The following is a 22,295-nucleotide window of genomic DNA, read 5'->3' as shown; positions in this document are numbered from 1 at the left end:
AATCTAGGAACAAAGAACTAAGAATCATAAGAAGACTAGTAGTGGTAATGGTTTTTGCTTCGTTAAAGAATAGAATCAAAGGGCAGAGATGAAGAAGAACAGTCGTTGAGTGTCTGAGTTGCATTCAATTTCAGCGTGCAAGATTGGTTTTTGCATGCCTGCGTTCTGCAAAAAATCGAACCGTTAGTCCCTAATTGAATTTTGGGTAAAGTGGGCCCCTTAGAATTGGAGGCCCTAAGCAAGGGCTTAGTTTAAAACTATGTAAGGCCGGGCCTGCTAGGCATATTACAAAATGCTATTGCTGGCTCTTAGGCGTACCCATCCAGCAACACATACATCTATATGGTTGAGGTCCCCATGGATACATATGAAAAAGAAAGACGTTGCACGCCAACACCCACCAACGTGGGACAATTGTATAGCTGATAGCATTCACACTCTATATGAAAAAGGGATGTTTCACTACTGTTTGTTCACTGGTTTCTCACTTATATAACAGCGATGGAGTTTTAGATGCATATTTATAGGGACATTGACTCGGGCTGGTTGGAATGTGATGTAAGTTACATACACATGTGATCATTACATACTAATCAATCAATTAGGTACTTACTTTATTTTACATGTGTTGATTGACAACACATCATATGATCTGGATTTCGTTGATGATAAGGATCAGATGATGTTCGGTGGATATTTGTATCGACGACTTTCAACACAAATATAGAGGAGTGGTGTAAGATAGTTGATGGATCCATTTACCCAACTTGGTTTGAGTGTGATACAATATACTTGTATTTCAATTACATTACCTAAGTAATAATCACTTATAAGAAAATGTTATTTGATAATTAGTTAATTCTAACATTTTTTTGCAAGTTTACATCCCTATCAATATATCGCAGACCCACTGGTTTTTGGGAGTTTTAGATTTCCAGACTCTCACATCGACTATATATAATAGTTAATGGGAGGGTGGCTATTTTTCAGCAGATGCATTGTGGTTTAAATCTATGGGAACCCGTATCAACAAATGTCTAATGGGTATTAACTATTATGATACTAAAATCAATGATATAATCCCCCTTGAGAGTTTCAAAATCACCATTATGAAGGATGCAAACGTACCACAACTTTCTAACGATAAAGAGGATTATGGGGGGTCCTTAGTTGGTTCAAAGAAATGTTGTTCGCTGACAAATTTGTGATAGAGGGTTCAACCACCACCTAAGATTTATGGAAATTGTATTGGGTACGAAGAAAAAGTAAGGGTCCATTTGTATATTGTATTATTATTTAAAACATATATGAGTTTATCTAATTATTATTTTTTGTAATAGATTAACTGCCCTGACAAAAGGATGGTCAATTCTTAAGACTGAATGATGTTTTGGTTTTTAGATGAGTTAGAGGGAAACACGCTTGTGTGGATCTTACATAAGTATCCCCTCTCGTAGGCTTGAGGTTGGGGGTTTCAATGCGGTACATGCTGCTTTAAAAGCTATCACATTCAAAGTCACAAAACATGAGAAATCGCGCTTGGAAAATCAACACGTGTTCATACCATTTGCGTTTGATATGTTTGGTTTCTTCGTAGGGGCGTAGCTAAGCATTCACAAGGTAGGTCCTAGGACCTACCTTTTTATCAATACAACAAATATATATACAAAAAAAGTTAGGACCTAGCTTATTTTTTGCTAAAAGACCTACATTTTCATATTTTTTTCATTTTCATTTAAATAAGGAACCATGTTGTTTTTGGTTATAGATTTGCCACTGTTTCCTTGCACCGGACACGATGAAGCTTCTTAATAGAATACAACGGATCATACATAACAATGTTATATCCCCTAGATCTATAGATGTAGTCTTCAAAAAATTTGATTTTATCATACAAAAAAGTTTAGCTGCGGGAACTTGTTGTCCGTTTGTTTTCTCACTCTTTGTATTGTGATAACTAAATTATGTGAAATGAAATCTTGATGATATATAACTTACTTTTTGCAACATGTTAAAGAGTATTAAGAATTTATTTTTTAAATACTAGTAAACCATAATTAAACACAAAAATAAAAACATTAAAAATGACCAATCTTTAATTTAATTTTAAACTAGGGGAAATGCCCTCGCTTCGCTACGGTTCGGGGAAAGTCGGGAATTGGATGTCATGTATACAGCTTGGTCATAGTCATTTCTAACATATCCATAAACCTTAAATTATAGGAAGGTACGTAGCAATTCTGTGTAATTTGCCCATTTATACAACCATAGTTACAATTATAAATTATTTTATTAGTTTGGTGCATCATTTAAAAACATCAGAAATTGATATAACCTTAATATCATAAATTCATGGAATCGGGACAAAAAAATATAACTAAATTTAGACACAACCAAATTTATTTAGCTTAATAAATTATTCATAATTTATTAAGCTAAATGAATTTGGTGGTGTCTAATGTAAACACAAAAGATGCAATTTGCTCTACCATTTATTTAAAAAGATAAGTTAAAGACCAATTAAATAATTAATTTCAAAATACGTTGGTATAAATATAAAATCCCCCATTAATGGACATTGTAATGAATCTTTGTAAATATAATAAAAATACATTGATATGAATGGCTAAAAAGCCCATACATGGTCATTTTTATTAATTTAATGAGATTTGCTACAAATGATAAAATAGACACAAATGAAAGTGCATTGCCATAAATGGAAAAAATAGTCCTTACTCATCTCTATAAAAAAAAGTCAAGGAAAAAATGATCGGAATACCTTGGGATGATCGACAACGAAGGCAGATATTATCGTAATTGTAGAAAAACAAACAAAATCGATCCCAATGAAGTAGATTTCCATGCTTTTGCACACAAATAATAAGCGAGTGAAGCATAATCAATCCATATGACATAGAAAAAAGTACGAAAAATAAAGTGAAAATGAAAAAAAAAAAAAAAAAAAAAAAAAAAAAAAAACCTGCTTCCTTAACCTTTAATGATGCAATCGATGTAGCTTTGGTTGAATTTAACATTTGAAGGTCTGCAAAACAGTTTCCACAGCCAAGAATCTTTGTTAAAATGTAAGAATATTCCAATAGATCTTGAAATAAGAAGTTACACATATAACATTTAAAGCCAAGTCTCTAACTTAGAAATAAGCAAATAAAAAATAATATGAATATTATGAATCAAACCGAGTAATCTCCACCACCTTTCTAAGAATTTATCAAAGCAACCAAATCAGTAATCAAGAAATTGTATAGAACAATAGCATGTGGCCAACACCATATAAAGAAAGTATTAAGATTTAACATAACTGGTGGCATTATAAATACCTCTTCCCTGTTGATCTTTTCTGCGAATGCAACAAAGGACAAAAATGCCCTTAATTTAATGGTTGAATGTGCTCCTGTTGCTTGAAGATTGATATTTTTATGGTGTTTTCTTTGGCAAATTATGCTTATTTTAAGAAAATAATATATGGAATAAAGGTATATAAATAATTTTACACTTACCCTTTAATGATTCTGATTTTGATCTTACCAAAAAAGGTGTAAATTTCTTCTTGCTCAACTAAATTTTGATCTTGCCAAAAGGGGTGTACTTAACAATTATTTTTCAATTACATGATTTTATTTCAACATATTTCATTATCGATTATTGATGATATGATGTAAATGTTATCTCAATCTTCTTCGGTTCAGCTTGTAAGTCTGCTTTCTTGCTGTTCTTTGATTTCTCGCTTTCTTCCCATGGTCTAATTAGAATGTCTTTCTTCTTTGTTGAAACTCTAGCAATAACAACATCTGAAGAAGTAATCGATTAATTAATCTATTTAAACTTTTGAAAATCAAAACCAAAATTGGAATCACTGAATGTGTTATCTTTATTTTATTTGAATTACCTCTGTGGACTGAACCCTCTTCTGATTTATCCTCGATAGGTTGTGGCAAATCAACAAACAGTTAGAGTGCAATATTTGTTAATGAACACAATGAGTGAAGGAATTCGTCATCTGAGGTAAAAGCTTTGTTTTCACCACAAATTACGTAACCGCAAGGATAAAAGGCCGCAATTCATGATTTTCTTACTTACATCCGGTGGTCGGAATACTTAGAGGGTGGTTGGATGGTGTTGCTGAGGATGTGTGGTTTCTTCTTTGATTTTCCTTTTGATTTTATCTGGGCTAGGGATGAAAAGGACGTCGATGGTGGTGGTGAGGCTGGCTTCTCGGTGAAGACGATGGTGGAGGAAATATGCGATGCGTAAACCTTTTCATGAAAGCCGGAAAAACATATAGGCAGAAGATGTAATGGCGATGGGGTACGTTTAGGATTTGTCGATCGGAAGAAAGATAGAGAAGCGGTGGAGTTTCTCGAAACCACCAAAATTGGGAGGAGAAAACACGTATCTTTAAAAGGCGATGACCTTGGTTTAAGAACTAACCCATGAACAACACTTGTGGTCAGTAGGTGGTGGTATGTTAAGGAGATAAGAGCCAGCATCAATTTAAAAAAAGAAAGGTTTTGGTCTAATAGGAGCAAAGAACTGTTTCTTAAAGCAACTCTAACCATAAATCACTAAATTGGTGATTTGTTAACACTAAAATGGTGTTTGCATTCCAACCAATCACTAAAGTTGTGAATTTTAGAGGCCAAGTAGTTTGACCTTTATATTTGGTGTGTGAAGTTATCCCAAACACTAAAATTGTGTTTTTTAAAGGGAAAATTTCATATATATCCTTGCAAATACTGATAATTACGTATATATCCTTTCAAAGTTTATAATTACTTATATATCCTTCTTAACCTACTAAACTCTCATTTATATCCAATCATATAATTTAATAAGATATAAATCAATTTCATATCAAAATATATATTAAAAAATTAAAAATACATATAAAGTACCAAAATACCCTTTTGCAAATAAAAGATTAAATTAAAATCATGATTAATGGTGATTAATCTTGGCAACGTGAATCTCCATATCACGTGATTCTCCTTTAACATACTCGACATCGTGATACATCCTAATCATACGTCAACTGAAGTTTGGGTCTTATTCATCGCATTTGCTTCATCAGGTCTTCCTGCTCATGTCTTCTTCACTATTCAAGTTCGTTTTTCTCATCACAGGTTTATATCTATTACTGATTTAAGCAATTTTGGTTGTATCTTTGATTAGATTTTGGAATTTATTAACTGTAATCTCGTTTTTTCTTCTCCTGAAAAAGAAAATCTTGACTTGACTGAAGAAACAGTCGAACAGTTGGTGCGTAAAACAAATTTGCAGGAAAAACTTGGTCAATCATGTGAAGATAAGGACACTAAGATGTACAAAATATGCACCATCATAAATCCATAGTATGTACTAAAATAGAAGCTGAATACCATGAAACAAGATACAAGCACACTTCAACAAGTTGAAAGTTGAAACTACACAACACCAAAGCCAACTATTCGACTGTTTATTACATTTGAATAGTAATTGATGAGTTAAAACCTGTGATATTATGCTAGAATAGGGCGAAAGAGAAGTCTGATCTTTGGTTGATCAGCTGAAACTTTAATAATGCTTTTCTTGTATTTTTATAATTGGATTTCCATCTTGTACATACTTATACAGCCAAAAATTATACAATAAACTTCAAAATAAAATAATAGTAAAAAGATAAAATAAAAGAAAATGAAATTCAGCCAGAAGGATTTTGACTATGAGGGAAAACCTCTACAGGTACAGTGCACAACAAACATGTACTTTTCGTTTACAGCTTACAATTTCAAAAACCCAAAATTGAATCAAATTAGGGTATGAACTCGAGGGCTGAAGCAAAAATTGTGTTCCCTTGGTTACCAGTGTTAGCTGGAGTGGTTTGTCGAGACTCAAGGGCTGCTACTCCGAGCATTCTACGATCGAATGTGCTGCTTTTGAACAGGGGGGTGGTGAAGTAGCTAGGACAGAATGGTGGGGAGTGGTCGGCACACTTTTTTTTTGAAGTTGCAGAGCATGAAGGGCAATGTTGTGGCTTACCTATGGTGGTAGTCGGTAGAGCGCTAAGAGGGAAGAAGGAGGAGGGAGACCAGAAAAAGCGAGATGGAGATTGAACTTGGTTTTGTCGGTGGTTCTCAATGAATGGCTTACGGCTGAGGATCAATTGAGATTTGCAAGGGTATTTTGGTAAACTTACATGTATTTTTGATTTTTAAATACATTTTTTGACATTAAGAGGGTGTTTGGTTTAACTTTTGTGGGGCAAAAGTCCTTTTTGTAAAAGGACTTTTTGGAAAAGGACTTTTTGGAAAAGTTATTTTTTAAAAAGTGTTTGGATTAACTTTTGAAGGGAAAAGTCAAAAGTTAAAGTGTTTGGTTTAACTTTTATATGTAAAATGACAAAAAAGGACATGTTTACATATTTACATTGATTTACTACTTTACATATATTATTTTATATAAATTTTTTTTAAACACATATTACAATTTTATAAACATTTTATTAGAAAATATAAAATATAAATTTTTTTTAAAATATTTCTAATTTTTTAGATCATACCATGAAAATATTAAAATTAGTACGATCATACAAATTGTAAATAATTTATAAGAGGATTTTTTGTATTAGATCATGACAATATTAGAATTACGTTCATATAAATGTAAAATATAAATTACGTTCATACAAATTAAAATATTTCTAATTTTTTGGATTAGACCATGACAATATTAAAATTACGTTCATACAAATTGTAAATAATTCATAAAAAATATCATAGATAATATTACATTCATCTACGTAATGTGATTATATCTTGTGCAATAATATCCCGTCTCGCTGCCATATATAAATCATCATTGCTCGTGCGACGTGTACTTGGACCTTCTTCATAAACATCACTACCGGTATCACCTCGTACGGGATTGTAGGATTCTTGTTGTGCCCTATTAAACGCTTCATCAAACCTACCAACCTTTCGAATGTAGTTATGGATCGCCATCGATGCTATCACAATTTTCACTTGGTTCTTGTACTTGTAATTAACATGCATGTCTCTTAATAACGCCCACCTAGCTTTCCACACTCCAAAAGTTCGTTCAATGATATTTCGCAATGATGAATGGAGATAGTTAAATTTCTCTTTCGGTCCACGAGGTTCTCGAATAGCAGCCGTGTGTCCACGTCGAAAATCTGGTAAATGATAACGAATATTTGTGCCTTTGTATGGAGCAAGATACCCTCTCGTATTTGGATATCCAGCATCAACAACGTAATATTTATCTGTAAATAAAACAAACATTTATTATTCGTTTCAAACAAGTAGAAAAAACATAAAACTTGTATTCCAAAAAAAAAAAAAAAAAATACTAACCACCCGTTGGATAGGGAAAATTAAGATCTGGTCTCTGTAAGGCTTCATTGAAAATTCTTGTATCGTGTGCAGTCCCCTCCCAACCGGCCCAAACAAATGTAAAGCACATGTTAAAATCACAAACAGCCATTATATTTTGTGTTGCATATCCTTTTCGACCAATGTACTTCACTTCATCTTTTTGTGGAACTGATGCCCTAACGTGTGTCCCATCTATAGCACCAATGCAATCCTTCAAATTCAAAAATATATCATAAATAAATTATTTGTTAAAGTTTGACTACCAAGAAAATAAACATTGGATAATACCTTGAACATTGGATAATACCGAGGGTTATTTAATATATATTCGGGAACATCATCATTATAGTTTGCGTCTGGCTTGATGATGTCGGCACTCAGTTTTAGCACGGCTTCCAAAACTGTATGGAAATGCCTGTGAATCGTTTCCCCTGAATGATTAAAAAATTCTTGCACAAATCTATTGCTACACCCATGCGCCAAAGTCATCAAGAATATTCCTACAGACTCCTCTATAGATACTTTTCGGCTTTGTTGTAACCCGTAATTTGTAGCAAGATCTAAGCATAACTGTCTAAAAACCGGTACGTTAAGTCTAAACAACTCATAACAACGTCTACGATGGCCATTTAGTACTTCTGTAATAAACATGTGCCCTGTGCGATCTGAAGTGTGACATGGTGTACGTAAGTTACGAGCGAGTATTATCCCTTTCAAAGCTAATCCACATAACATTTCAAATTCTCTATCCTCTTCCATTACACATTCTTCATTATCATTTGATGAATTAGAATCATCACTATCCATCCTACATAATACAAATAAAATGATGTCAACCATTAACACATAACATAAAGTCAAACAATAACACATAATATAAAATGTCAAAGGACAACACATAATGTCAACGGATAACACATAAATGTCAAAACATAACACATATGGCTAAATCATTATTTCATAAGTAACTTAAGAAACTCCATCTTGGCTTCGTCGGTCGTTGGAAACATAAAAGCTTCACGGTTTTGCTTTTTGGTGAAGACAAACAAGGCTTGTGAAAAATTGTTGGACCCTTCACGAAAATCGGGGAACTTGATGACAATGGCCATGCAATCTGCTATTGTTGGGGACGGATTATTTTGTGGATAAGTTTGTGTGCTTTTTGATGATATGGCATCCAATAAAGCATCAACTTTTTCTTCATAAATAGAATTTTTACTCTTGGTTGGACGGTTGTTGGAAACAGACTTAGACCTCTTCCTTTTACTTGAACTACTTTCATTGAGACTAGTAAAAAGAGGCTCATCATCATCTAAATTGATTTCATCACTATCTCCTTTGCCCTCCATATTTTCTTCGTTTGGATTGCTATTGTTTTGAAATTGTAATGGAGTCATAGTCTGATCTCCAACGGCAACAGAATCCCGAAACAAAAAAGCATATTTCTCATCAAATATGCTCAAATCTGTGTTCCTAAATTTGACATAATCTTTATTCTCCTACAAGACAAAAAGATATTGTAAATCAAATATGTTCAATCTATATGCAATCATAACTTAAAATAATTAAAAAAAAAAAGTAATCATACCTTTATTTTCTCCTCCCACCACTCGGGGGACGCATCTATTAGGCTTCTCGTCCCACCGAGTCCGGTTTCAAGTCTCATTAAGCGGTCATAAAGCTTCCACTCTTTTTTCATGTTCTCCCATTTGTTTGTTAGTTGTTTTTTTTCAAGGCTATAACCTGTTTTCTCCTTAATACGTCTTTGTATATTTTCCCACCCAATTCTATCAAAGGAGGAAGTGGCTTTACGACCTTTTTTTTTTCAATCAAACACGAATCAACAAACACCATGAAGCTACGATTATCCCACCCAAATTTTGGTTTTTTCATTTTTAAAGATGTTTCACAGTCAACATTTGTAGTGTTGTTTTCATCCATTATCTGTGAATACATATAATATTAACATTTAAGCAACAAACCAATTTCATTAACCCTTCTAAATGATTTCATTATTTTATCAAAATTCTAATCAAAATAGAAAAAATAGATTATCACAACATATCAATTTCACAATATAGTCAATTTCGCTTAAACCTATTTTGGCACACCAATATTTTCAACAAAGAGAAACTTGTATTGTTTGTAATGTGGATGAAGTATATAAATAAGTGATCTTACAAACGACATTTAAGATGGTATTTAATATGCTTATTTTGCAACAAAATGATGTACAACATGATCCCATATAAGATGGTAAAAACTAAAAACCCTTTAATATTTCTTGTAATTTATTGCTAACTTGAAAAGTAAATTCAATTTTGTTTTTCAATCAAAATAATTTTATATGACATATAGTAAATTCTTGTAATTTATTAAATAATTTTCTAAGTAAATTCAGTTTTGTTTTTCAGATTTGGGTTTGCTTATGATGAAATTCTGTTTGTATGTTGACTTTGAAAGTCAATTCCCAAAATCTTGCAACAAAAATCGATGTGAACTTTTTTGTTCAAATATATAACTCTATTGCTATAATCCAATATCTAATGACGATAACATTTTGGTCTCAAATCAATTTCACAGCAAATAAATCGGAAGGAGCACATTTCACAGCAAATCAATTTCACAGCAAATAAATTTCACAGCACATCATATCAATTTCAGCAATCAATTACACAATATCAATTTCAGAAATCCTAAATCAAATTGAAATCGGAAATCAAATGGAAATCGGAAATCGGATATCAAATGTAACATCATAGATCGGAAATCAAATGGAAATCGGAAATAGACAAGAAGAGATTGCAACATCTGAGATCGGAAATTGAATAGAAACAAACCTGTTCGCGGGGTTGCAGGTCGCCGGCGTCGCCGGTGTTGCAGGTCGCCGGCGTCGCCGGTGTTTGTTGCAGGTCGAGAGGTCGAGATGCGAGAGAGATCGAGATGCGAGAGAGAGTGCTTGAGCGGAGAGAACAAGAGAAGCTGTGAATGGACGTGAATGAATGTGGCGTTAATTAGGGTAGATAAGGGCATATTGGTAATTTCCAATTTTTAGTTGCTGAAAAGTTAGGAAAAGTCATGTATACGTGACTTTTCAAAAAGTCTCAAAATACTCTATACAAAAAGTCATTTATAAAAGTCATTTTTACCTTACCAAACATCTTTTTGGACTTTTTCCAAAAGATAAAGAAAAAGTCATTTTAAAAGTCAATCCAAACACCCTCTAAATCGATTTATATCTTATTAAATTATAAGATTGGATATAAATGAGAGTTTAGTAGTCTAAGAAGGATATAGGGATAAGCATATGGACCGGGGAACCGGCCGGAACCGGTACCGGAACCGGAACCGGTCGGGCCGGGACCGGGACGTTATTTTTGTGGATTTTTGGAACCGGGAACCGGTAGGAACCGGAACCGATTTAACCGGAACCGGTAGAACCAGCAAAAACCGGAACCGTATGATGCTATTTTTCAAGGAGCGGTTCCAACATTTGAAGACACGACAAGAACCGGTAGGAACCGGGAACCGGTAGAACCGAAACCGGTAGAACCGCCGGGCCCGTTCGGTTCTTGATTTTGGCCGAAGCCGGTTCCCCGGTCCGGTCCGGTTCGGGCCGGTTCTGGCCGGTTCGGTCCTTTTGCTCATCCCTAGAAGGATATATAAGTAATTATAAACTTTGAAAGGATATATACGTGATTATCAGTGTTTGCAAGGATATATATGAAAATTTCCCTTTTTTAAAGGTTGATTGGAATGAAAACACCACTTTATTGGTCTTTATAATTGTATGGCCCACAAGAAGAAGCCAGAGAAACTATCCACCGATACCCTTCGGTCTAATATATGCATCTTATTCATAGTTTTAAAAAAAATCATTTTATTAAAAAAAAAACAAAAACTGATTATTTTTTTTAAAAGACAATCATTGTATCAGTTGGATTATTCGATTCCCTTTTTCCAAAACACATAAATCTATAAGGAATTTAGCTCGAAAGCATTTTCCCTAAATAAACCTTTGTGGCTTCTACTTTAGCCTCCAAGAATCAGAGCAAAGTCAACCCAAAATGGCGGATCGTTTCTATCCAAATGAAATGCCGGAATTCATCAAAGAAGAAGAACCACCGCCACCTGAAACCACTGCAAATCCCCTAACAAAGACTCTATCTCTTCCCTACAACCTGTTTTCCGATCAACTCAAACGAGCAGCCTTCGACCTCAAACAAACTGTATTTTCTACTTCTTTATTCCCTTAATTTCTGTATTCTCCCTTTCTTCCTTGTGTTGATTTTTGATTTACACATGTTCCCAATTATAGATTGTGTCGGAGACTTGGGGAAACACCGGGAAACGTTTAACCGATTACACGCTGTACACAGGTGCGCTAGGCACAGCTTCGATCGTTTTCAAAGCTTACAAAGTTACCCACAACAAGAAAGATCTTGATTTATGTAGAGATATTCTTAAAGCTTGCGATTCTGCCTCTTTTGGGTTTAGGTTAACCTTCTTCTCTGTTTCCATATCTGTTTTTGAGCAAGACGATTGTTATTAAACCGGTGATATAAAATTCGGTAGTTTTTTGCAGTCGCAGCCCTGTGACATTCATCTGTGGTCAGGCCGGTGTATCTGCTCTTGGTGTCGTCGTGGCCAAACAAAGCAACGATGATCAATTGTTTAATCACTATTTGACAAGATTTAAAAAGGTAGTAGTTTTTCATGTGATGATCTTGTTTTGTTTATTTGGCCAATTGGATTTTGTTTTTGGTTACAGATAAAGCTTCCTAAAGATCTCCCAAATGAACTATTTTTTGGTAGAACAGGTTACTTATGGGCATGTCTGTTCATTAACAAGAATCTTGGTGAAAACATTATATCCTCCACCCACATGGTAAAGCTTTGTGATTGTCATCTTTACATTCTTTTTGCAAAAAGATTTGATTTTTATTACGTTTGCAGAGAGAAATCAAAGATGAAATTATCAAGGCTGGTAGAAATATGTCTACTAGTGAATGTCCATTAATGTATGAGTGGTATGGAAAAAGGTATTGGGGAGCTGCTCATGGGTTAGCAGGGATAATGAATGTCTTAATGGACATGGAGTTGACTGAAGATGAATTGAAAGATGTTAAGGGTACACTTATTTATATGATTAACAACCGTTTTTCTAATGGAAACTATCGATCAAGTGAAGGTAGTACTTCAGATCACTTCATTGATTGGTGCCTTGGTGCTACTGGGATGGCTCTTACCCTCACCAAAGCAGCCACAGTATGTATTCAACCATTGATATTTGATAAACTTAAACTTAAAACATCTTCTAAAACACTCAAGTTTGTTAAAATCTTAATAGGTTTTTGGAAGTGATGAGTTTTTAAAGGCAGCAATTGATGCGGGAGAGGTGGTATGGAAACGCGGTTTGCTTAAAAAAGTTGGAATCTGTCATGGAATCAGTGGCAATGCGTACGTTTTTCTTTCACTTTATCGCTTAACAGGCGACATCAAGTTCTTATACAGAGCCAAAGCTTTTGCCACCTTCCTCTATCATAAAAGTCAAACCCTTATAACTCAAGGGTCAATGCATGGAGGTGATCGACCTTTTTCACTATTCGAAGGCATCGGAGGTGCAGCTTATCTTTTTCTAGACATGGTAGATCCATCCATGGCTAGGTTCCCTGCCTATGAGATATAAATACTCTTTTTCTCCATTAAGTCATGTATGTGTAAATGTAAAGTGGCTGAATGACTGTATACATTACAAGTTGGGTGGTATCTTAATATATGACAGGTTAAGTGTTGAATCCATAAAGCTTATTAATCAGAAGAAAACAGCCTCTAAATGGCTAGTGATTTTATTACTGGATATCATTCAAACCATTTCCTATTCTTGCTCACATTTTAACCAAAGTTAAGCTAACCCAACTAGTTTCTCACTAATCTCCCATACTTTACGTGCTTTGGTGACATCACTAGCTTCTTCTGACAACTGATTCTCAAATGAAGCCGAGTTGTTATTCCAACTCCAGTAAACACCCGATTTTGTCAAACTTGGATCACTCACAACCTAAATCATGAACAGATTGGTTAAAAATTAAATCGTTTATTATAAGTTGGAATAGATTGGAAATTTGGAATATTCACCTGAGCAAGTCTCTTTCCGGATTCATCCTCGGAAACATACCCTTTGGTGATGTACTTTTGGAAGGGAGGGAATAGGAGTCTGAACAACGGAATATGCTCCCGGAATAAACCCGTTGTGGCAATACAACCGGGATACAAAGAAGCGAATGTGATTCCGGTTTCTTCATGGAATCGGCGATGGAATTCCTGCATCATCAGCATGTTACAGACCTTACTGTCTTTATACGCTTTTGCTCCATCAAAATCAGCACCATCGATCATGGCAGAACTATTAAGCCCGTTTAGACCACCTGCTAAACCCCTCATGTCTCCTAAGTTAGCCTTTGGGGGGACATTTCCAGCTAAAGTGTTGGTGTTACCCGTGATTGAACCAACAATTATGAGTCTTTTTGAAGGGTAATCTGATTGTTTCATTTCGTCGAGCAGTAGGCGTGCAAGAAGGAAGTGACCAAGGTGATTTGTTCCAACACTTAGCTCGAAACCATCTGCTGTGTAAGTGGGTTCTTTTGCAGTTGGTAAGTAAACAGCTGCGTTACAGACTAACACATCCAGAGGTTGACCTGATTGTTTGAAGTTTGCTACAAATTGTTTGACACTGTCGAGTGATGCGAGGTCTAGATGCATGACTGTGTAGTTTTCTTTTGGCATTCCAGATGATTTTGCAGCTCTTTCTGCTTTTAGAAAGTCTCTGCAAGCCATTATCACGTGCCATTTTCCAGTTTCCGCTAGAGATTTTGCTGTGGCTAGACCTAGACCTGAGGAAGCTCCGGTGATGACGACTGTACCTTTTCTTAGGGTTTTCTTGCCCTCGGTTGATGCCTGGTTGACTGATGGAGTTGTGGTGGCTACAGCTTTTGTTTTGAGTGCTCCCCTTTGGGTGAATTCCTTCTGTAGCAACAATTCCAATTCTTGAGTAAGTCTAGAGTTTGAATTTGAATGGGAATTTTTTGAAAGAAAAGATTTGTTTTCGTACCCTGTTCTTTGATGATGTGAAGTCGACTTTAAGATGAGTTGACAGTGGTACTCCAAATAGGGTGGAGTCTTTCAAAGAAGCCTGCAAATGTACTGCATTGTGAGTAACAAGTAACAGCAGCATTTATTAAAGACTGTAAACAGTTAGGAAGGCAAGCAAACCTCCTTGTGGACAGCGAAAGAAGATGTAGTAGCCTGGAGTGCCATTGGAGATATCTGTAAATATCTAATTAAGATTGTTGAAGATAGATCATATTGGTGTGGGGGTATTTATATTTATATATAGGATATACAACACGGAGAGACACTTGTGATTTATTGTGCAAAAAATGGATTGTTTTGTTTATTAATTATTATTATGAGGTGGTGGATAAGAAAATTGATCAGGAAAGTTGGTGGGTTCCACTTTAATATAAAGTAACCAATGAGAGAGTAGATCGTAGATTTCTAGCAGATAAGTGAGGTGGGCCTGAAGGTGCTCTGCCCGAAGCACATTTCTACTTCCAAACAGTTATGGGCTTTGGAATGGGATTATGGGAGTATAGCAGAATAGGATTTTAATGTATGAGCGGCTGGGGGCATATTCGCAATTTGCGGTCCGACCGGGTCTTTAACGTTTGTCCTTGTTTCTAGACTAGTTTAATCCCACGGTCTTTATGTTTGTATTTTCTGTGCGGGTTTGAGTTTTTCAGTTTTATTTTCGTCCCGGTTATATATGTTTTTCGGTTCGGTCTTTTTTGGATGGTTTTATCTAATAACATTAATATATAAAACTTCAATATTTCATGTACAACTTCATTATTAATTAATAAAAAAAGATAAAAGTTATTGAATAATATTATATAACTTGTAATAAACATATCAATGGAACAATATATCTAGGGAAATTCTTAAAGAGGTAATCTTAGTTAAGGGTGTCATGTTGGTGATGTATTTGGCACACAACTTAGATTTCGTCGTTGAGTGTTGGTAATGAAGTCGTTGTCAATTTCTTCGACATCGTTATTAGTATATGATGACACTGTCTCTTACCTTCTTTCCATTTCGAATTTCTAAAATCTCGTTTTCCATATGGATTAAACCTTCCTTAATATATGTGTAATTTTGCAGTGATTCATCGTCAACATACACATTGCATTTAATATCTTGTCATTAAGAGAAAAACAATATTCCAAAGCTATGATACCAACTTTGACCATGAGTACATCCTCATCCACTGAGACTATGACTTTATATTAACCTAAAATTTTTCTCTTTCACTATCATTTTAAAATATCGAATTGTGCAAATTCTTCGATATTTACCTTACATTTGTGGTTGCATTGTAAATTGAAAATTCCTTTAATTTGAACTTTTTGATCGAACATAATAATTAAACTATGAGGTGCCCGTTCTCATTAAACCGAGTGATCTTAAACAACTAGTTTGATGAGACTGATTTGGGATTGCTTTAGACTGACCAGAGATTGAGACCGACTTAGCACTAACCTTGGATCGCCGGTTGCTGAAAAATGGGGACCAATTCTGGAGCAATGGTCATCACATCAAGTAGTGTGCACCTGAGTTAGTGAACTCTAGTTGTGCTTGAATTGTGATCCACTCTGGTCAAGTCGAACATTGTAGGATTTTGAAGATCGGGTTCTCACTACCGGTCCAAGTAGGATTTTGGAGGACTGGTGGCTCACAGGTTCACAACTATTATAGAATCTAAGTGAGTCTGTTCAAAAAAACTAGTAATCGATATAATAAGCTTGGACATTGGACCATGGTCTTTCTTACCAACTTTTAAATTTTTATTTAATATTACTTTAAATTAATAAAATTGTTAACAGATTTTATATTCAAATCAAAGAACCTATAGATGTTAACCAATATTTTAAAATCCGGTTTTTTAGTTGGGTCGATGTAACGAATGAGAACGGCTCAATTTGATTTTCGGAATATGCTTAATTATTCTATAGTTGCAGCGCATAATGATGTGTTTCCTAGTTGCCCTTCACATGCTATTGAAAATCTTTCAAAATAGGAGTGATTGTTTTGGTCTTTTTTTAACAAGACAAAAAAAAATGGAAGTATTTGTTCAAAAAGTAAAAGACTTTTTTTATTGAATTTTAAAGATGATTTGAAGTTAAAATATATAAGAAAAATATATAAGAGAATAATTAAGTACCTAGCATTTTGAATACATCAAACTTTTAATGTTTTACTAAAATTAAATATGTAAATTTAATAAGGTGTTTACATGAAAATATTGATCTTTCAAGGAACAAGAATAATGGGCTCAATGCGGAGCATATGAAATAGTAAATGGAACAAATAAAACAATGGAATATTAAGTCAAAATTGTTTGATGTGTTATTACCAATGTTTTAAAACTCGGGCTTTTAGTTGACCCGGTGTGATGATCGGTTCACGGGTCAATCGGTTCAACCGGTTGAACCGTCGGGTCAACCCGGTTTATGGTCTTTTTCTATTTTTATATATTTTTACTTTCCTGCATAATGCATAAACATATAAAACCAATAATTTGATGTCCACAAAGTTTATACATTGAAAAACATTGAAGAAACTGCAAACGGCTCGTTGTTTTGACATTCGCTACTTGTATCCAACTATTCAAGCCTTATTAAAACAGGTCAATCCGGTTTTAACCGGTTCAACATAAGCGGTCGAACCGCGGTTTAGGGGAAACCCAGCCGGTTCAATCTGATCCGTATTTTTATAAAAAACCGTTCTCAATTAATCCGCCTTCTATCCCGGGTCACGGTCCAACTGGTGGAACCAGCCGGGTCAACCTGGGCTTTAAAATATTGGTTATTACACAACATTTATTTTAAGATATAAGTTATATATGTGTGCAATCATATTGAAAATAATAGAAGATAAATATAAATATGTAACATCGTGATATTGTCTTTTTTTATTATGTTTAATCCGGGTTTTTGTAATGGGACAGGTTTACAGTTCAACCGGTTCACAAATCAACAAAGAACTACTCTTAGTTGACCCGGTCTCTTTACCACTTCATAGTCCAACCGGTTAGACCCGACTTTTAAAACATCGGTTTTAACAAGATATTGAGACGCATGTAGACATGGATGGATATAGAAATGTCTAGCAGTAGAGACATTTTTTTCCATCTATAAGACTATAGTAGTTGCAGATAATTTTTTTTAGTAGTTGCTTCCTAATATAAAAACAAAGTTTTAAATTTTTTTACCCTAATAAGATGAAATCGACTGGGTGCCCCAGACCTCAATTGGTCTAATTTCTACACGGTATAACCAACATACCATTAGGTCATCCACATCAGTGCAATGCCATTAATCTTTCACTTGTGCCATATCAGCTTTGCAATGACTATTCATATCAGTGCAATAGCACTTATCTTTCAAAATGGTCCCCACTGCCACATCTACAACTATTTAATTAATCAAAAAATTCTTAATATATTATATATTAATTTATAATTTAAGAAATAAAATATATAATATAATAAAAGTTTTATATATATATATATATATATATATATATATATATATATATATATATATATATATGTGTGTGGAATATGTATTATATATAATATATAAATAATAAGAATAGAATATTAATGTTTCATTTGCAAGCCTTGCAACTGTTGCAAGAGATTGGTCACCGTGGCCTATAATTTTCATTTGCAAGCCGATGCGGGTGCTCTTACAACCACACCTGTGGTTGGTGACTGGGCCTCATGCTCAAACTCCGTAACCAGACCTTTTGGGCACCTCTAACAACTTTATAAACCAAACTGTTTTTAGATTCATTGGAAAGATTGTTGAATGGATCAAAACTGATCAACAGATACAATTATATGCCATCACATAAGATCAAAGGATACACGTACACACATGAACCATGAAAGAGAATTGGTAAAATACACAATTGACCTCTGTAATTCCAATCTTCTTTTTTACTTTAGTCATCATGTTAACTCTACATTTTCCTTACTAAACCAAAAACAATAACTGTGTTGTTTTTTTCCTTTTCATTTTTCTCTTCTCTTGATCAGCCCTAATTCTTTCCTGCACCATCTAAATCTATATGCTAATATTACAAATCATGGAAACACATTTATGTACAAATTTCCCAATAACAAAACTCTATAATCGAACCGGCAATCCAAAATTCTGGAATGTTCTAATCTCCCCACGAAGGCCAGCTGTCACAATCACCATACCCCACCCCGACTTACTACTCCCACTCAACCCGTTTGTAAAATCCGCACTCGAATGTCTACTAACAAGTTTTTCCTCCGGCCATGTGGCGGAAAACCGATCGAAAAAATAACCATTGCTCGCACTAGAAATAATTCCATGAAACGGGCTTTCTTTTCCATTTGTTTGATCTTCTGGTGTTGGTGGATGAGGTGGCAACTGGTTACCAGTTGCCACCTCATCCAAGTGGTCCCCATGACTAAACGAATCATGGGGACCACACTCTGTCATACCAGGCCACGGGACTGCAACCGATACATCTCGACAGTTAAAGTGCTCATAAGATCGAGTAACTGTCACCCCTTTTTTTCTACTAGGCCTTGAATCGCTTTCGTGTTTCCAGACATACACCTGTGAATCCTCGCTGGCACACACCACGTATTTCCCGTTCGATGTCACGGAGGCCGAGATTTGCCTGTTTGTGTTCCGGAACCCTGCAACAACCGAGTGGCAATTTAGTAATTAAAATGAAAACCAAGGGTAAAAGTATAAAGTCTCTGAATCTGAATCCGAATCCGACCTTTGAATTTGTGAACCAAGTCGATACCGTCGACAACAACACGAATACGAGAATCTGCTGATGTGATTAGCACTTCGGATGCAGTACCTGGAGCAAACTGTAAAGGGTATTTTGGTCATTTCGACATGATACAACCAAAAGGCATTGTTATAACTCTTGATTTTCACCTGAAAACCGGTGATCTTTTTATGGCGTGACTTCTTTTTGTTCTGCAGGTTAATCTGACTTTTCTGTTGTAATTTATTTTCTGAAGAATAAATAAAAGTTACCAACACTTGAAAACAGGAAAAAAGAAATACACAGAGAAAGATAAGTACCAGTTGTGTCGTATAAACAGCAGCTACCTTTGTAGGAACCAACTAATGCAGCCTTCATGAATCAAGAAAAATATTTGTTAGACAAAAAAAAAAAAAAATCCATAAAAAAAAAAAAGTCAACTTTGTAGGTCAACCTGACCGTCTGGTGTATAGCAAGCAGCAGTGACCATTTCATGCATATCATTCCAATCAACGACTTGATGATCAGGAATACTCCAAATCCGGACTTTGGAATCAAGTGATCCACTAATGAAGTATCTCTCATCAACAGGATTGAACTGGATGCAAGTTACTGTATTTAAAAAGATACACCCTTAGTAATCATAATTCATAAATAGAGATATAAACTTACTTGTTTATAAGTATTTATACTTACCATAGTCATTGTGTGAAAAGATCTTCAAACATGACTTGCTAGACAAGTGCCACAAGCGCACGGTTTTGTCCATTGAAGATGACAGCAAATGGTGTGATTTTGACCAGGAGAGATCAAGAACATCATCCAGATGTCCTTTTAATGAACATACTGGTTTTTCTGATAGATTGAAAATGGTTTCTGGCATTATGATATGATCCAAAGTTGCTGACTTTCTGCTTATTGATAACCTTCCTCTTTTCTTCTTTTCCAGTTTACTATTTGGTGATCCAAACCCTGGTTCTGGTGACCCGTTGGATAATAACAACACGTTTATATTCACATCTTCCTGTTTATCAAATAAAAGATCACCTTTTCTATCTGAGGACACAACTTTCCAGATATGAATCAGACAGTCTTCACCAGCAGAAGCCAGATATTTACCATCTAAGCTGAATTTGATTGTCCAGATTGATCCATTGTGAGCTTGTATCTCTTGGGTTTTGTAAAGAGCTGTTACATCTTTACAGGATTTCCCATATTGTCTAACACGAACTCTTTCTGGACCATGGAAAGAAGCAGAAGCAGAAACAGAAACATCCTGGCTAATGCTATCATCAGTTGCAGAGCTTGATCTTCTTCCACCTTTTTCTGATGATGTATCTCTCTCATCACTGCTTCGTTTCTCCTTATGGCCTGTAACTGAACTTGCTACATTCTTGATACTCTTCAACCAACTTCCTTTCTTTTTGGTTTTAGATCCATTCCCACTGCTGTTGTTGTCAGGTGAATCGTTGTTGCCTGCTTCTACATTCTGTCTTCTCATTAACTCCTGAACAATAGGTGAATGGCCAACACAGATTTCAAATTCTTCCATAGTTAAGTGCCTTCCTGTTCCAACTTCCTTCAGCTTTTCCCACATTCCATCCTCTCTAACTTCATCTACCACAAACTCCTTCCCGTTATCTAGATTTTTAATTGTGCACACTGCATCACTGCTAGACCTAATGGAATCCAAATCCACGTCTGCTACTTCACCGTTGGTGCTACTAATATCAAAGTTCATATTCGTGGTGGAACAATCATCGCATTTGATAATCTCTTCACTCCGCTCAATTAGTTTCACCGTATTAGGCAACTCAGTATTAGCACTGACAACAGGTGATCCACTGCGGTTTCGCGATTCAATTAAGACATGGTTATTGACGTTGTTAATTACAGTTTCCATTGGTAAGGTATCAGCAACAGGCGACGAACATGAATTATTAGGAAGAATTTTTTGATAGGAATCCAAATGAGAACTAGAACTACAGTGTTCAGGATCAGCAGACTTTGATCGAATGATGCCAGGGTTAGAAGGAACCTGATGCGTATGACCGCCTAAGTGATCCCCGAAGCCATAGTTACAGAACTTTGTAACGGCGGTGGCTGGTGAGGAGAACATAGAGGGCTTATGTCGGAAGAAGGAAGAGTCGCGGCTGAGTCCCATCTGCCGCAGCAACCGCATACGGCGTTCATCAACCGACGACGGACGTGAGATCCAGACATCGTAATTGTTAGCAACGCCCATTGGAAATTTAGGGATAGGCAAGGGGCGTGCCAAAGCATTATAATCAGAAACACCACTGCAATTCTGATCACCTAGAGTTACGTCATCATCTGCCTCTTCGTTGTCCGAACAAGAGGATGAAGAAGAGCAAGTGGTTGAAGAAAGTAAGCGATCAAGCGACTCGTAGAAACACTCGTTGTTATCTTCTTCTTCGTCTTGGTGGCCGTGTTTGCTCATCGTTCGGGCATTCCCATCTGATAATGAAAATGCCCGGCCGTAATCCGATCCAAAAGTATAGCCCAACAACCAAAACAAAGCGCTCGATCTGGTGGTATCGTTTGAATGAGAGAGAAACAGATCAGACAAGGGGAGTTGGTTTATGTTTGTCGAAACTCAGATCCGATGAAGGAAACGAAACCCTATGCAGTGGAAGAGACGTTGTGAGAAAGAGCAACAGACGGAGGAGTGTGGCAGAGAACGGTGTCGTCCCGGTGTAGTGCGTATAGTTAGAGAGAGATTGGGTTTGGCTTGGTTTTGCTGGTGGTGTATAAAATATAAATTATGATATGATGTAAAAAGTCCAAAATTAAATAATCTTCGAAATAACAAAATAAGTCATTATTAATATTGTATAATATTTGTAAAATCCAACAGGCGATACATTTTCTTAAAACGTGAAAAGATGCCATTAATTGAAGAAAATTTTGGTACAAATTTGGAACGAATACTCAAAGTCTCAAACTAAGATACAAGATTGCCACAAACCAATTAATACCGAAGCTAATATTCTCGTGAAT

General features: G+C 35.4%; 3 protein-coding genes across 3 annotated transcripts; 1 reads left to right on the top strand and 2 right to left on the bottom strand.

The window, feature by feature from the left end:
• Window positions 1-11,357: 11,357 nt before the first annotated feature.
• On the top strand, window positions 11,358-13,189 carry LOC145052066 (lanC-like protein GCR2). The gene is made up of 6 exons (XM_078999874.1): window positions 11,358-11,620; window positions 11,710-11,888; window positions 11,977-12,094; window positions 12,163-12,279; window positions 12,348-12,659; window positions 12,742-13,189. The coding sequence occupies exons 1-6, from the start codon at window positions 11,459-11,461 to the stop codon at window positions 13,078-13,080; spliced, it is 1,227 nt and encodes a 408-aa protein (XP_078856000.1). The 5' UTR covers window positions 11,358-11,458; the 3' UTR covers window positions 13,081-13,189.
• Window positions 13,190-13,199: 10 nt separating this feature from the next.
• On the bottom strand, window positions 13,200-14,819 carry LOC145052067 (protochlorophyllide reductase, chloroplastic-like). Its single transcript, XM_078999875.1, has 4 exons — window positions 14,664-14,819; window positions 14,503-14,583; window positions 13,530-14,417; window positions 13,200-13,452 (listed from the first exon to the last, which is right to left on the bottom strand). The coding sequence occupies exons 1-4, from the start codon at window positions 14,706-14,708 to the stop codon at window positions 13,297-13,299; spliced, it is 1,170 nt and encodes a 389-aa protein (XP_078856001.1). The 5' UTR covers window positions 14,709-14,819; the 3' UTR covers window positions 13,200-13,296.
• Window positions 14,820-18,399: 3,580 nt separating this feature from the next.
• On the bottom strand, window positions 18,400-22,056 carry LOC145052065 (uncharacterized). Its single transcript, XM_078999873.1, has 6 exons — window positions 19,971-22,056; window positions 19,729-19,886; window positions 19,595-19,646; window positions 19,445-19,524; window positions 19,278-19,374; window positions 18,400-19,191 (listed from the first exon to the last, which is right to left on the bottom strand). The coding sequence occupies exons 1-6, from the start codon at window positions 21,733-21,735 to the stop codon at window positions 18,644-18,646; spliced, it is 2,700 nt and encodes an 899-aa protein (XP_078855999.1). The 5' UTR covers window positions 21,736-22,056; the 3' UTR covers window positions 18,400-18,643.
• Between the last annotated feature and the right edge of the window lie 239 nt (window positions 22,057-22,295).

The sequence above is a fragment of the Lactuca serriola genome, chromosome 5 (genome assembly GCF_051521515.1).
Source record: "Lactuca serriola cultivar US96UC23 chromosome 5, Lser_US96UC23_V15, whole genome shotgun sequence".
NCBI lineage: Eukaryota > Viridiplantae > Streptophyta > Magnoliopsida > Asterales > Asteraceae > Lactuca > Lactuca serriola.
Note: the sequence above shows the minus strand (reverse complement) of the source record. Positions and strands in the feature narration are given on the sequence as shown.

Bases quoted from the DNA above. Each gene is read 5' to 3' on its own strand.
- LOC145052067 (XM_078999875.1), bottom strand. From the start codon at position 14,708: ATGGCACTCCAGGCTACTACATCTTCTTTCGCTGTCCACAAGGAG. The intron at 14,584-14,663 runs GTTTGCTTGCCT...GTACATTTGCAG, and splicing joins CTTTCGCTGTCCACAAGGAG to GCTTCTTTGAAAGACTCCAC. The intron at 13,453-13,529 runs GTGAATATTCCA...TTCATGATTTAG, and splicing joins CCGGAAAGAGACTTGCTCAG to GTTGTGAGTGATCCAAGTTT.
- LOC145052066 (XM_078999874.1), top strand. From the start codon at position 11,459: ATGGCGGATCGTTTCTATCCAAATGAAATGCCGGAATTCATCAAAGAA. The intron at 11,889-11,976 runs GTTAACCTTCTT...AGTTTTTTGCAG, and splicing joins TCTGCCTCTTTTGGGTTTAG to TCGCAGCCCTGTGACATTCA. The intron at 12,095-12,162 runs GTAGTAGTTTTT...TTTTGGTTACAG, and splicing joins ATTTGACAAGATTTAAAAAG to ATAAAGCTTCCTAAAGATCT.
- LOC145052065 (XM_078999873.1), bottom strand. From the start codon at position 21,735: ATGAGCAAACACGGCCACCAAGACGAAGAAGAAGATAACAACGAGTGT. The intron at 19,887-19,970 runs GTAAGTATAAAT...TTTTAAATACAG, and splicing joins CTTTTCACACAATGACTATG to TAACTTGCATCCAGTTCAAT. The intron at 19,192-19,277 runs GTCGGATTCGGA...CGGTTGTTGCAG, and splicing joins CTTGGTTCACAAATTCAAAG to GGTTCCGGAACACAAACAGG.